This window comes from Leopardus geoffroyi, chromosome D2 (assembly GCF_018350155.1).
Source record: "Leopardus geoffroyi isolate Oge1 chromosome D2, O.geoffroyi_Oge1_pat1.0, whole genome shotgun sequence".
Lineage (NCBI taxonomy): Eukaryota > Metazoa > Chordata > Mammalia > Carnivora > Felidae > Leopardus > Leopardus geoffroyi.
Window position 1 is genome coordinate 47,801,360 of NC_059334.1, and position 16,417 is coordinate 47,817,776.

A 16,417-nucleotide genomic window follows, 5' to 3' on the forward strand; every position below is an offset into this window, starting at 1 on the left:
GATTTTGGCCTGAGTCATGATCATGCGGTTCATGGGATCACGCCCCATGTCAGTCTCTGCACGGACAGCTCAGAGACTGCTTGGGATTCCCTCTCTCTGCCCCTCCCCCGCTCATGCATGTACTCTCTCTCAAAATAAACATTTAAAAAAAAAAAAGGAATACACATTTTGATATACCCTTTTACCCTCCCACCCATGACACCTCTTTGTCTTTTCTCCCTCTACACCACCAGAGCTCAGCTATGCAGCCATTCTTAGGGCCTCTCCAATTAATTAGGCCTAAGGTACCTGGTTCTTCTCAAGGTCAATGTTTAAACACCAAATATGAGTATAGGACAAGGAGAAACACTGGATATAAATGCCACGTTATACTAAACTCCATTTCATTTTCTTTTAGTCTTTCCCTCATTTAATCTTAAACAGATTTTAGGTTAAATCTCATTTCTCAAGGTACCTGGCTTGCCCAGTCAGTTGAGTGTCCAACTCTTGATTTTGGCTCAGGTCATGATCCCAGGGTCATGGGACAGAGCCTTGCGTTGGGTTCCATGTGAGCGTGGAGCCTGCTTAAGATTCTCCCTCTCTCTCTCTCCCTCTGCCCATCTCCCCAGCTCTCTCTCTCTAAACACACACACACACACACACACACACACACACACACACACAAGATAGCCATTCTCAAAAAACAAAACAAAACAAACAGCCTTTCTCTCTGAATAGTCTAACCATCAAAGGACTACTTTAGAAAGATAGGAATATACAATTGAGTTACACTAGTACCTAAAATGGCCCAACATTTGGTCCTCGCTGCTCCTTGAAACCTCAGCTCACCAGAAGCCCAAGATTAGAGGTCTCTGCACATTAATTTGCATATTCCAACAAGAGGCCAAATGTCCCCAAAGTGGAGACCCTGGCTACCTGAAACCACTGCGAGCTCTGACCTTTGGGCTGCTATTCTGGTGAGAGAAGATGGGGTGGTGAAGATAATGGACTGGTGAGCAGAAAGCAGGAGGAACCGAGTCTATATGCGTCCACTAGTGCAGCCTAAATAAGATATGTAAGAACTTTACTCACTGCAGTGGGTCAACTGCAAGCACAAAAATATCTGCTAGTCATTCTGGATGACATTTTGGATCAAATGATCAAAACTAGTCATTCCTACCTACTCCAATATATTTTCATAAAACACAAGTAAATACTAAAAGCTGTTTCAAACCTCATAAAAACAATGTCATAACCTCAGATCTTCCCTTGCCTGAAGTTGTACAACCCTCAATGCAGACCCATCAGTGTGGCTGGGTGATGACTGCAATACCTAATGCTGGCCTCTCAGAACAGTGAGCATGAGTGTGAGAGAGGTATGGCTATACCAACAGGAAACACAGCATACACAATCAGTACAAGCAGGAGCTAAGCAGAAGAAAAAAAGGAAATTCACACCACACAAGTGGACTGGATGAGAGGTCAGCATGCCAAACAGGAGCCTAAGCTGGGTAAAAGAAAGTGGCAAAGCAAGGAAGACCATAATCCTAAACATGAATAAGGCAGCACGCAACGCCAAAAAGGGAACACTTTCTCAAACATGTGTGAATGTGTATTTTTAAAAATATTTTTTTAATGTTTATTTATTTATTTTGAGAGAGAAAAAAAAAGAGAGATCATGCAGGAGGGGCAGAGAGAGAATCCCAAGCAAGCTCCAAGCTCTCAGTGCAGAGCCCAACACGGGGCTCAATCCCACAAGCCATGAGATCATGACCTGAGCCCAAATCAAGAGTCGGACACTTAATCAGCTTAAGCCACCCAGGTGCCCCTAAAAAATATTCTTTAACAGGAGATATTAAAGGGAAACAGCTGAAAAATTAAACATACAAAAGGAATTCAAAATTTTTTATTATAGACACATGCTTCACATATTTTAACTACTTTTCGAATACTTCCTAAATATTAAATGAACAGAAATGATTACTTTTTCAAAAATGCAATACTTAAATGTGTTATTTGGATTCACCTTATTATACTTCTGTCGTTTTACAGAATCTAGCTTCCTGTTGACGTCTCTGTTGGTGGCAGCTTGAGGGCTAAGTTGTTCAATAATTTTATTGATTTGCCTTAGGGATGTCCTACATGACCTGAAAAATAAGATACAGTGTCTATTTTCCACTCTGGTAACATTTTTTTTTAATAGTGTAAGATGACAGAAATGCTAAAACAATGTCCTTTTACTTATTAACTAAAAGATAAAAGAAACTAAACCAGAATCCATATTCTTTTTGGCCACATACTGAATTTGAAGGGCTGTTAGAAGGTAAGATAACTGCTAAGCGTTTTCTTTGATCTGGCTGATTTAAACCAGCACATTCCCATCTGCAAGCTGTTTCATTCATTCTACAAGCATTTTAAGAGTCTACTCTATTCAAGAGACTGTGCTAAAACAGTGTGCAGTAAGTTACCCTTTTAGACGAAAAAATGCGTATACATGGTTTGGTTTTTTTTTTTTTAAGATTTTATTTTTTTTAGAACACTTTTAGGTTCACAGCAAAACTGAAAGGAAGGTACAGAGACTCCCATATACTTCTTGCCCCAAACACACACACCCTCTCCCATTATCAACAAGCCATACATGGGTTTTTAAAGTCTCATTATGGAAGTCACCCAAAGTTTGGGAAAGAACTAGAAATGCTTATACATTTTCTTATACAAGTCAGGTATCTGTGACAATTATTTTTCTTTCACAATATTGGAAGACTTACTTGCTGTAGCATTACATTTTACAGTGTGAAGGGGGAAAAAATCAACCTATGTTACGCTGCTCCTAAAACACACACCACAGAATGGTAAACTCCCAATTTTCAAAACACAAATTCAATCTTGACACTTAGGTAATTTGCTGTTTGTAACCTTTATGGATTTCAGGATAAAAGATGTTATCAATGCAAGTTACTGGCAGTCTAACCACGTGTCACCATCGCTCTGTTAACCTGTGTTGTAATTCTGCAGCACTCCGCCGTCACCTATGCAAGCAGTAGGTCAAATGTAAAGGTGTGTTCATTATAAGGAGTCGAGCTCCTCACACCTGGAGGTCAGAGTACAAGTAATCCAGAATGCCTGCTACTCAAGAGGCCAAAAGAACACACCAAGAAGCTGCTGGCAGAAAACATGTCCTTTAAGTTCCCACAGCATCTGTACCTCAGCCTCCCCCACTGAGGGCAGCCAACAGTCCCACCTCTCCCCTCCCCAGCCACCCACATCCAAAACTGCACCATCCCTCCACCCATTCCTCTCCTCCTTCCTGCTTGCCTGACACAGCCTAGAAAACTGGTCATGACAGGGCAAACTGGCAATGGGGAGGAAGTTCAATCTTCCACCTGCCCCACCTTTTAGCCCAGGTCCAGGGCCTGTTTCTCCTCTAAAACACAAATGAAGTCTCCACAGGACATCATCTTTCCTACAGAGTCACAAGTAGGACAGAAGAAAGGAAAAACAAGGAGTTGTTTCTCATTATTTCTAGAAATACAAATCTGAAAAATTACCAAAAGACTGTCACTTGGTTTAGACACAGGAAACTGGAAAGAAACTATAGGACAAGAGAAAAATGCGAGGGGGAGGTGGGTGTGTTCCTGGTGTCTTGAGTAGGACACATCACACCTTTAGGTACACTTCTCCTGAGAACCATTTTGTGCACATGCTTGTGAGTTTTGGGGCACTCGGAACAGTACTTCTCTCTAGGACGTTATGCATACACAGGCTATTGTTGGCTGGACTGGGACCCTAACTACCATGTTCAGTGCTGCTCCTGAGGGAAAGGGCTAGGGTTCACACACAAGGCCAAAGACTGCCCTAATTAACCTCAACTTTCAAATTAGAGGTTCTATCAATTTCCTAAATTTCTGGAATACTACAGCTATCATCTGAATTTCTCTGTCACATGTAAACACAAATCCTGCAATCAGAGAAGATGGTCCACACTCACGTGAGGTCATCCAGGACTGAGCGATACTCTTTCTCTGCATCAGCAAGTTGGGCCGCACGGCTGGCCTCATGAATGGCGCTGTCCACCTGCCGAAGCACACCCTGTTCCAGCACGTCCTGGTCATACACATCCACACCCAACCCCTGCAGTTCAAGAGCCTGCGCACTCAGCTCCACCGTCTGTATCTGATGTCTGTCGATGTGCAGCAGGGCTGGCCCTCTCCTCAGAACTTCTGATGAACAGCCCTCGGCAGAAGTGGATGGTCCGCTGGCAGAGGAACAAGAGGGGAGGCTTTCCTCCACCTCTGCATTGCCGTCATTTTCTCGTTTTATTGTCATTTCTTGTTTATCACTTACACACTGACTTTGTAAACAGTCTTGCTCCTGAGCTTGGCTTGAGTGGGGGATTCTTGCATTTTGCATCCTCTACAGACTATCTAAAAGGAAAAAAAAAAAAAAGGGGTATGTAATAAGCTTTTTGGTTATAAAGAGTTGATATTTATATAGTTTCTTAAAAATCTTATAATTAAAGGGGGCGCCTGGGTGGCTCAGTTGGTTGAGTGTCCGACTTTGGCTCAGCTCATGATCTCACGGTTTGTGGGTTCGAGTCCCATGTCGCGATCTGTGCTAACAGCTCAGAGCCGGAAGCCTGCTGCGGATTCTGTGTCTCCCTCTATCTGCCCCTCCCCTGCTCACACTCTGTCTCTCTCTCAAAAATAAACATTTAAAAGGAAAATTTTAAAAAAAAATTTATAATTAAAGAAGCCTGATTTCTCAAAAGAGCAAATAATAATCCTCCAATTAGGTATATTCAAGTGTCCAAATACTACTTTTCTTAAAAGGGTACAAGCTATACATATTCTTGAGATTTGATAATAAATAAGAAAAAATTAACCAAAAAAGAAGAAGACAACGACGATGACAACGGCGACAAACCAGTAGGAAAAAATGCAGTAGAAGCAACAAAACACATTTGGAGAACCAGCCAATAAAGCTGGCAACCAAAATCTTGACTGAGGCCCTGAGTGTCTTCTCCAAATCAACTGAAGTCATTGACTGCTGCTTTCCAAGTTAGCATTTTCACTGCATTATGGCACAAAAGATTCCCAATACAGTGGCATGATTAACTGTGATATGCAAATTTAGTGAAGTAAGGAACAAGCTTCTCTATGACTCTGACACTAGAAATTTTTAGGCTAAACATTTACTCTAATAAACACAAACTACAAACAAGACATAAGAGCACCACTCAAATCTGAATCTGAGAAAGATTAAATACTCTCAAAAATAACCCCATTTCAATGTGCAATACAATTTGCTGCAAATCAGGTTGGCAAAAACAGTTTGGGCCTGATAATAATCCAGTACACACGAGGAAGATCCACCCTCACACAATGCTGGTAGGGATACACTAAAGCTCTTCTGGATAGCAATTTAACAGTATCTATCAAGATTTAAAATGCACATGACCAGGTATTTATTCCAGAGAAGTACTCACATGTATATAAGGATGTTTATTGTAGCATGTCAATAATTTAATACAAGCATTAAGTATTTTCAGTGACAAGGATATAAAAGTCTTGTAAAGTGAAAAAAAATTCCCCTAGGACGAACACATTTATGTTGGTTAAAAAAATGTATATCTGTATGTGTGTGTATGGAGTGCATCCAAAGTGATCTGGAGATACATATTAAACTATTGGGGAAGGGGAAGCAGAAGGAATAGGGAGGAATAAAAGAAGCTGTTATATTTTACTCCACATACTCAGGAACTCCTTGAATGAAAATGTATTCACCATATTGACTGCATAACTATCTAATAAATACATCAAAAAACAATCCAATAACCAACAGCCTTGCTTTTATTTAACTGTGAATAAAGGAAGGTATCTTTCACCACTGAAATTTTATTCATATGAAATGACCAGAAGATCTCCCAGTAAGCCCCACTGATTTCTCATTAAATAAAACCATTCCAGTGGCCAAACACTAGGATACAAAGATGCCAGGAACTTAGCACCATCCCCTCCAGAGTAGCTCACTTTCTAGGGGAGGAGAAACATGTCAACAACACGGGCAGGTCTGCAGAAGAGCCACCAACAAGAGGCCACCTGGATACAGAGGAAGGGACAATCCATTGGGTCTGGAACTAAAAACAAAAACAAAAACAAACAAACAAAAAACCAAACATATACAAGCTAAAATTTGAACACCTGGCCCAAAGTTTGATACACAAAACATACTCCATATGCGCTGAATGGAAGTAAGGTTCAGAGAAGAGTCTAAAATAACAAGTCCAATGTGACAACTGAGTCACTGGTGAATTCAGTCATAAAAATGAGAATCTCAGAAAGAAAGCAGATGAGAAGCAGAAGGAGGGGCTGGTAGAGAGCTTATAAGCCACAGGTAACATGTCCAGCACGCAGTCAGAAATGCAAATCTTGGCTCAAGAGAAAGGTCTGAAGGAGATGTGGATGTATCAGCGGAGCAAACAGCCCAAAGAATCCTAAGACTATGACAGGTACCAGAAATCCTTTCAGAGGGTAAGACGCTAACACTGCAAAGGTTAAAAGTGAACAGCAGAGTAAAAAGTTCTTCCTTTTTTATGCCTTCTGATTATTTTCAGAAGAAAGGATCAACTTGGTGCTCTATCATTAGCTAGCCTGCATTTTCAACACAGAGGGCAGGATCCTGGCTCAGGGCCTTCATACTGGCTGGAATTAATAATTCCGTTGTCACTGTTCTTATTTGTACATATACAAACATTCCTTTTTTAGTTTAAAAAAAAGACATTAATTCAATCACAAATCTTAATAATACTGTAGTACAAAAACAAAATTAAAATTACGATGTTTGGAAAAAACTTCTAATAATAGAAAAGAAGGGATGGTTAAAAATGGGAAACGAGGGGCGCCTGGGTGGCGCAGTCGGTTAAGCGTCCGACTTCAGCCAGGTCACGATCTCGCGGTCCGTGAGTTCGAGCCCCACGTCGTCAGGCTCTGGGCTGATGGCTCAGAGTCTGGAGCCTGTTTCCGATTCTGTGTCTCTCTCTCTCTGCCCCTCCCCCGTTCATGCTCTGTCTCCCTCTGTCCCAAAAATAAATAAACATTGAAGAAAAAAAAAAAAAAAAAAGGGAAACGATATGGCAAGTTCATGTAAGGAAGCCAGAAGGGATTTGGAAATTAGGTCACTAATTATCTTAGTAAAATAAGTTTCAGTGGAGCAATGGGGACGAAAACCAGACTGCAGTGAGTTAGGTGAGTAGATCAAGAAATGGAGGCCACACGTGGGTAACCTACCCCCCCTAAGGAACCTGGCTGTGGAAGGGAGACAGCTGGAATGACAAAGTAATAATGGGTTGGGGGAGGGAAATTAAGTCAAGAAAAACTATAGAATGCGATGGGGGCAAGGAGCTGTATAGGGAGATAACCTACAGAGAAGGTTGTACAGGAGACAGTAGCAGGGAAAGACCAAGTATAGATGTAAAGAGAAGAAACATCTTTCTCCAACTCTGGCAGAAGAATGATCTTAATGTATCTAAATCCGTAAGTGCAGAAGAGGAAAGCTGAGGTGGATCACAGAGAAAATATCCTGCAAGGCAGGAAGTTTGGGCATCTCCTGAGCCAAAGGACAAAGTTGGGATGGAGGCTGGAGAAGAATAAAAATCTGGAATAAATGTCCTATAGAAGAGAAAAGCTGATGGGGAACAAACACTGGTGATGGGTGTGGAGGGCCCCCCAAAACAATCCCCAAGGCTGTACAATTTCCTCCTTCAGTAATTAACATAACAGTCCCAGGGGAAATGTCACTGTTGGGGTTTTCTGAGCAGAAGTAGCAGAGGACAAAAGGGCCTGGATACAGATGCTGAGGAGGAGACTAGTTCAAGTAACTGAACTTGGGGTCCAAGCTGGGGGGGGGGGGGGAGGCCGGAAGGGACTGGAATAGGAAGACAGGGAAGGAGAGAGGGAGACATCAAGAAGCCACTTGAAGAATGACTGTGGACCAAAGGGTAAGCTGGGAATGAGAGCTGAACCCAGGAGGTTTTCATCAGAAGATAAAGGGTTTCAGAAGTGAAATAAATCATCCATTCAACAATTTCAATTATGCCAGGCAACATACTAGGTTAACTAGTTTCTGTCCCCATAGACTTTAGAGTCTCTTGGGGAAAACATACATTTTAAGAATTATACACACGTATACATATTTGCACATACAAAATCTATGCTCATATATAAATTATATACACAAATGTAGTTACAGTAACTGTTATAAACAAACAGGATTTTTCAGGACAAAATAACAGAGGAACCTAATTGACAGGGCAGAGGTAGGTGTGAGAAGGGAGGCTGATAAAGTGATACTCGGGCCAGTATCTGAAGGATGAACAGGATTAATCAGGCCAAAAGTGGAGTGAACATCTTGCAAAGAAATGTGTAATTTCTAAGGCTGATGAGCTGGGGCATTTGGGAAAATGAAAGAAAGGTGGAACACAGTGAAACTTTTTTACTTTATCCTACATAACTGAGTTAAAGTTGTTGATAAGAACTCCATTCATTGTGTAAATCTTACAGAATATCTTCTAACACTCTGCAACCCTTAATCATCTTGGAAAAACGGTATCTTCATTATCCTCCCCTTTGAGCACTGGGGCTTCTGTGGGAAGAGCTGAATTGTGGTATGCATATTTTATTGTAACCATGCCTAGCTGGGGATGGAGTGGGGCATAAGCGAAGATGGAGGAGTTGGCTGGGTCACAAAGGACCTGGGAAAACATTAACTTGGATTTTATTCCAAGAGCAATGGAATGATTTTTAAGGGTTTTAAACAGGGTGATGATGGTTATGACCTATTTCACGTTTGTAAGAGACCACCTGGGCTACTGTATGGACAATGGATTAGAAGAAACAGTACAAGGAGATGATGGGAGACACACGGGTGAAGAAAAGTGACGGCAGCTTGGAAAAGGATGACAGCTATGACGATGGATGCTACGTGGGAAACCAATGTAACAGTATTTATATGTGGACGGCTCAATCCTCCTCCACATACTCCCACTTGACTATGTCAATGCCCAAAGCGCCTGACTTGAATTTACCCCGATCCTCTCTTTCAAGTAACAAACTCTAAACAGGGCCGCGCTGACCCTACGCGCCGGAGCCCACACAAAGCTCAGAAGTGATGTTCCGTGGCTGGCCGGCTAGCCTGCGGCCCCAAGTTGCTACCTCCCGCCGCCCCAGGTGGGCGCGCGCTACTTCGTCAGTTCCGGCCGCAGGTGCGCCGGCACGGAAGGCGCGCGTCAGGCCCGAAGGCCAGCTCCCGGCCGCCCCCGCGGATGGGATACTTCAAGGCGGCCAGATGGCCGAGGCGAGGCCGTGGGTGCCTGGGAGTCCGAGCGGGGCCCAAACATCCCCTGCCCGACATTTAGCCCGGCCATCCCAACACTCACCCCAGGGCCGCGCGGCCACCCGTACGGAAACGTAGACGCCGCCACCGCCACCAGCCGTGGAAACCAGACTGGGGCCAACTGCTGCGCATGCGTCTTCAGTCCGCCGTAAGCACCGCCCCCAAGCGTGACCCGACGAGCGTGCGCGGGTGGGGCCTACTGTGCATGCGCCAGGCTCCCTGGAGCAGCGGGCGAGGTCACGTGATTTGAGGGTACGGTATAGCCTTCAGTTTTTACTTGGAGTTGTTCTGGAGTGTGGTCTGGGCAAACGGTCGGCTGTGTGGTTTGGGCCCGGGCTTCACTCGTGGTTAAAAAAAAATACCGCTCTAGGAAGGCGATTATAAGAAACACAAGACATGTTTCCATAGAGAGAAAGAGAAAGGTACACGTGTGCCACAAAAATGTAAATGCTTGCAATTAACCGTGAAGTCCAAAGAAAGTAAGCTTGGGAAGGGAGCTGGCTTGAGTGTTACTTTTCAATAGCCACGCGCGGTAGACGTTGTGATCCCTGTTAGTCATCAGGCACGGCTGTTAGCACGCCAAAAATTAGGGAGAGGGCTTGTATAATATCTCTGTTGCCCCTCCACCTCCCACACACATAACTTGGGCTGGGACTGTGTACAGTAGGCTTACATGAATGTCTTCATTGCATTAATGAGTCAATCGTTTAATAATCTGTCCTGATATCAAAGCGGTAAAAAGAATTTTGAGCCAAAATGAGAAGTTTTGTTTGGAGCATTTGAAGAAACAAAATGTCCACACCTAGGTTCGGAAGGAAGGGAGGAAACTGATCTTTACCTAAGGAATAGCCCAGGATGTAGCCCGGCTGCAGTGGTAACGGTACCAAACGAGGCAGCATCTCAGCCCAGGGATCCCAGGGCTGGGAGAGGGTACCAAAGCCAGAAAGTCCTCTGGGAGTAAGAATCTTTGTGTAGTTTTTTCTGTGTGTTTTGTTTTGTTGTTTTGTTTTATGGAAGGATCTTTGGGTCCTGGGTAGGGAAGTGCCGTCTTCATTTTGAAGCCTGAAGTCGGGCTATAGAAAAAGGGGGCTAGTCAGCAATAGCACTGCTAGGAATTTATCCAAGGGATACCGGAGTACTGATGCATAGGGGCACTTGTACCCCAATGTTCATAGCAGCACTCTCAACAATAGCCAAATTATGGAAAGAGCCTAAATGTCCATCAACTGATGAATGGATAAAGAAATTGTGGTTTATATACACAATGGAATACTATGTGGCAATGAGAAAAAATGAAATATGGCCTTTTGTAGCAACGTGGATGGAACTGGAGAGTGTGATGCTAAGTGAAATAAGCCATACGGAGAAAGACAGATACCATATGGTTTCACTCTTATGTGGATCCTGAGAAACGTAACAGGAACCCATGGGGGAGGGGGAGGAAAAAAGAAAAAAAAAAAAAAAAAAAAAAAGAGGTTAGAGTGGGAGAGAGCCAAAGCATAAGAGACTGTTAAAAACTGAGAACAAACTGAGGGTTGATGGGGGGTGGGAGGGAGGAGAGGGTGGGTGATGGGTATTGAGGAGGGCACCTTTTGGGATGAGCACTGGGTGTTTTATGGAAACCAATTTGGACAATAAATTTCATATAATAAAAAAAAAAAAGAAAAAAAAAGAAAAAGGGGGCTAGGAAGCTACTTGGTAATGCTCAGTAATACCCCCATATCTCTCCTGTTAGCAAGGTTAATTTACATATACTTCAAGTCGTCCCACATGAAAATGTACCTCAGTTTTTAAAAAAAGGAATAAAGAATTCTAGTGATCTCCTGAATACAATAATTGAGAATAGAAAGGCATTCGTAAGATACTAGTTTTAATGCTTGAGTATGAAAGCTGTTTCTCCCAGATGTATAGTGGTTCCCAACCATTTTGAAAATGAGATCCTCTTTTCAATGGGCATTATTTTGCTGAGCCCATATGTATCAATCAGAATTTGGACAGGAAGCAGATGGTACACTCAAACTGGATAGTTGAGAATTAATAACTTTTACAAAGGTGTGGACAGGGTTAGGAAAACAACTCAACATTGCACAGTACCCTGGGGCCAGCAAGACCTCAGGAGCTATTCCTATATGTTATGAGCTGGACTGCATCCATCCAAATTCCACTGAAATCCTAGCCCCAGTAGCTCAAATGTGACTGTATTTGGAGAAAGTTTCTCTAAAGACCCTAAAAAACTTTTCTTAAGCTAAAATGAGGTTATTAGGGTAGGCTCTAATCCAATGTAACTGGTGTCCTTATAAGAAGAGGAGATTGGGGCATGGACATGCACAGAGGAAAGACCATGTGAAGACACAGGGAAATGACAGCCATCTACAAGTCAAGAAGAAAAGCCTCAGAGGAGACCAACCCTGCCAACCCTCGATCTTGGACTTTCAGCCTCCAGACTGTGAGAAAATGAATTTCTCTTGTTTAAGTCCCCCAGTCTGTGGTACTATTTTTTGGCAGAACTAACAAGTGAATACATCATCCCTAGGCATGAAAAGCGTAATGGGAAGACATAGGTTCAGAAGAGAATGGTTGAATGGAGAAAAACCAGTTGACGAGAGAAATGCACCAACCCGTGGTCACTCGGTGGGGGGGGAACAAGGGAAATAAATAGGCTAAACTCACTACTCTTCCATTTTTTCATCTGCTGCTGCCTCCCATTGGTCAAAGCCGGAGGGCAACAGAGCCTGTTGATGCCACTCTGTATAGATCAGCTTCTTAGAACCCAGGGCAGGGGAGAGAGAGACGGAGGGAAGGTTTGGAGCATCAAACTGAAATATGCATCATACTCCACACAATTGTAATTATCCCTTTAATTTGGAGAAGGTTTAATGAGACAGAGCTACTATTAATTCAGTAAAGCTTTTTAGATGAATTTGTGTTTAGTTAATGAAAGGATCTATGCGCTTTCTCTAAGCCAAGTTTCTCCTGACCTCTGTGGCCTGAGAGTAGTAATAAGGTCACATTAGCAGCAACAACTCAGATTTTGGTGACTCCTGTGCCCACCTGAATACTCAGGATTGCTCTTTTCACTCATACCCTTATGAATGGAATTTAGCGCCCTTATAAAAGAGGCCCCAGAGAGATCCTTCACCCCCTCTGCCATGCAAGGACACATCAGGAAAAAAAAAAAAAAAAAAAAAAAAAAAAAAAAAAAAAAAAAAGAATGTCCGTGAACCAGGAAGTCAGCTCTCACCAGACGCTGAATCCGTCAGCATCTTGATCTCAGACTTCCCAGCCTCCAGAACTGTGAGAAATAAATTTCTGTTGTTTATAAGCCACCCATTCTGTGGTAATTTGTTAGCAGCTTGAATGGGCTAGGCAGAAGAATACAAGAAGTAAGGGTTTTAGTAACTTACTTATAATACTCATTTATGAGCTTAGGTGCTTGAATGGTTTTGTCAACCAAAACCTCTCTCTTCCCCCCCTATATCCACTCGGTCCCCAAGTTCCATTGCTTTTGCCTCCCCCTTAGATTACACGCCTATCCCATCTTCTCCATCCCCTCTGTTCAATCTTGACCACTGCTACCGGTTTCCTACCTCCAGTCTTGTTCCCTACCCATACACTTGCATGCCAATACCAGAGGGATTTCAGACACTTCTGATCACGTCTCTCCCCTGCCTCAGATTCACCCCCACAGGATAAAACCCAAGCTGTTTAACATGTTGTCCAAGCCGTTTCATTATCCTGCCCAATCTAATTTTTCTGTCCTTTTCTCCCTGGATGCCTATGCTCAAGATTTAAGGAAGTATTTACTACTCTTAATTGTGATGTGCTGCAGTCGGCTGGACTGGCTAGACAGCCGTTTGTGTGCACCTCTTCCCAATTGTCTTAGTCTGCTCAGGCTGCCATAACAAAATACCATGCACCAGCAGGCTTACACAACAGATACTGATTTTCACACGATTCTAGAGGCTGGGAAGTGCAATTCAATTCTGGTGAGCACTCTCTTCTGGGCTTGCAGACAGCTACCTTCTCACTGTCCCCACGTGGTGGACAGAGTTCTGGTGTCTCTTCCTTTTCTTATAAGGGCACCAGCTCCATCAGATTAGAACCCACCCCACTCTTAAGACTTTATTTACCTTAAGTACCTTCTAAAGGCTCTATCTTCTAAATACAGTTGCATTAGAGGTTAGGGCCTCAACGTGTGAATCAGTGGCCTCACATTGGAAACTCCAACTTGGCCATGTAGGCATATTTACACTACAGAAATAGCCAAAATCTGTGAACCAGGGGCTTTGGTAGGAGGAGGACAGTTTATTTTTTCCCAGCCTACCCTAACTTGTTATTTTCAGGTCAATGTGACTTTGCACATGGGTCTCTCTTCCTGGAATTCTCTCATCCATTCCAAACTCAGCCCAAAGTTTCTTTTTTCTGAAGCTTTCCCTGACCCTCTAAACAGAAATAAGCCTTTGTAGCAGCTCCGCACCCTGAACCGGTATTTTCAATATTTCTACTGTAGCACTTACTACTTTGGATTTTAACACATTTTATGTTACAAGCACTTTTACAGCCCTGACTATGGGCCAGATTGTCCTGAGTGCTTTACAAATATTAACTCATTTAAATATGACCAGAATTTTCATTGTGCCTTTACTTTCTATCTAGTGTTCAGTGTAAGAAACTCTCTCCCTATGCTTACAAAGCAGAAGGACTAAGTTGACTCCCATTTTTCAAAACTTCAGGGTAGTGTCAATGCCCCAATTTTGTTCCCCATCCCCCATAAACATGGAAAAACTAATGAAAACAACAATAGAAATATATTGGAAGTGCATTGAACACTGTGCAAAATTGATAAATCTAAAAATAGCAGTAAAAGCATATTATTTAGAATTATATTAGCAAACACTACAAAAAATAATGTTAAATATATGTTGAATAAATGAACAAATAATTTTAAAAGTGAATAATATATAACAATGAACAATGGTTATATGATTCCATTGAAATATATATGTATATATGTGTGTTTATGTGCATGTGTATATACGGTGGGGGAGTACAGAGTGGAGATGAGGAACAGTTTCCCTGCTTTTTTGGTCACACCTCCACCATGGCATTCTGTGTCATTATCTCTCTTAGTCTCACTGTTCCATATGTTCTGTCCAACTTCATCTTTGCCCTTTTTCTCAAATCCCTCCCTGATTAATTTTGGGCACTGCTTTTTTCCTAACCTTTTAGGGCCATTTCAGTAGTCTTCAGCAAGCACCTTACTCTCCAGAGCTGATCTATAAAAAAAAAGAATAAGAAATCTTGTCATTTGCAACAACACGGATGGACCTGGAGGGTGTTACGCTAAATGAAATAAGTTAAACAGAGAAAGGCAAGTACCATATTACTTCACTTGTATGTGGAACCTAAAAAACAAGACAAGCAAAACAAACAAGTAAAAAACCAGAAATAGACTTGTAAGTACAGAGAACAAACTGGTGGTCGCTAGAAGGGAGGGAGCTGACAGCTCAGAGCCTGGAGCCTGCTTCAAATTCTGTGTCTCCCCCTCTGTCTGCTCTTTCCCCACTTGTGCTCTGTCTCTCTCTCAAAATAAATATTTAAAAAAAATTTTTTTTAAGTACAAACTTCCAGTCAAAAAATAAGTCACACAGGGGGCAGCTGGGTGGCTCAGTTGGTTAAGTGTCCAACTTCAGCTCTGGTCATGATTTCACAGTTTGTGGGTTTGGGCCCTCTCTCTCTGCTGGCTCGCTCTCTCTCAAAAATAAATAAACAGTTAAAAAAATAAAATAAAATAAGTCACACGGATGCAAAGTACAACATAGAGAATGCCATCAACAATGTTGTAATAACTTTGTATAGTGACAGATGGTAATTACACTTAAAGTAGTGAGCATTTCATAATGTATATAATTGTCGAATCACTATGTGGTATGTGTGAAACTAATATATCAACAATGCTTCAATTAAATATTAAAAACAAAAATGATAAAATTAATGAAAAATAGATAGGAAAAAAGAAGAAAAGAACAGATATGTATGAACAACGCTCTGCTCAAACTTTAGGAAAAGGTACAGGTTAATTTCAGTGTGCCCTGATTTTAGCGGACTCCACTAGCTCCGTGTAACTTTATCAGCAGTAACCAGCATTGCAACTAAGGTCTGCAGTTGAACATTAAGGAGATTCTGATGGGAATCATGACGACTCTGAACACATGAGAATAAAAGTTATTGCTGACCTAGTCTTCCTAAGAGTGGAAACTAATTGAGAGTATAACGCAAAGAAGAATTTGGCAATAGTAAGAATAACCTGAGGATGTGGACATGTCTACAGGATATCTAATTCCAGATAAAATCTGTCGGAAGAAAGAAGAATCACGTGATCTTAGTATGCTGAATACTGTGGGGCAGTGCACTTGTTTATTCGTTATGTGTGAAGCTCCCTTTGAGCAGCCAACTCGCAGAGAGAGCTATTCAACAAATGGCCACTAGGGAAAGCAGAGCACCAACTAATAGGTTAGAGTAATGTCATTTCTAAGAGATGCATCTTATCGAGCGGCTTCTCTGAGCCAGGTGTTCTGTTATTGTGGGGGACACAGAGGTGAACAAGGCAGACAAGGGCCGTGCTCTCCTGAGACTTCCATTCTACCAGAGAGGGAAAAAAACCCAATAAATTTATTAAGCAGATAAAAATACAAAGTAGTAAATGCTATTAAGGAAAATAAAATAGGATTATGTGTGAGAGAGTGACTGGAATACCTCTTTAGTGGGTATAGTTTCTGAATAGGAGACGTTTTGGCTGCAATCTGAATGACAAAACAAACATCACTACCTGAGTATCCGGTAGAAGAGGATTCTTCACAGGAAGCATTAGTGCAAAGAGGCTAAGACAGACACAAACCTAGCAAATTGAAAGACTAGAACTTCGATTTTATCCAAATCAAATCCATTGAAGGGTTTTAAGTAAAGAAGTGACATTATAAACTTACATTTTAAAAGTATTATTTTGGCATAAGGACAGCCATGTAGATTAATGGAATAGAATCAGGAA

At 42.1% G+C, this 16,417-nt stretch overlaps 1 protein-coding gene across 2 annotated transcripts in view; it reads right to left on the reverse strand.

The window, feature by feature from the left end:
• ERCC6 (ERCC excision repair 6, chromatin remodeling factor) overlaps positions 1–9,541 on the reverse strand; it is a 78,601-nt gene extending 69,060 nt beyond the window's left edge. For both annotated transcript variants that reach the window (XR_006701564.1, XM_045438013.1), the window contains exons 1-3: positions 9,413–9,541; positions 3,968–4,403; positions 2,006–2,126 (exon numbers count right to left, since the gene is read on the reverse strand). Coding sequence is in view for 1 of the 2 variants with exons in the window: in XM_045438013.1 (XP_045293969.1) it covers positions 2,006–2,126; positions 3,968–4,389 (543 nt within the window). In the remaining variant the exon portion in view is untranslated. The remainder of the gene's footprint in view (positions 1–2,005; positions 2,127–3,967; positions 4,404–9,412) is intronic.
• Between the last annotated feature and the right edge of the window lie 6,876 nt (positions 9,542–16,417).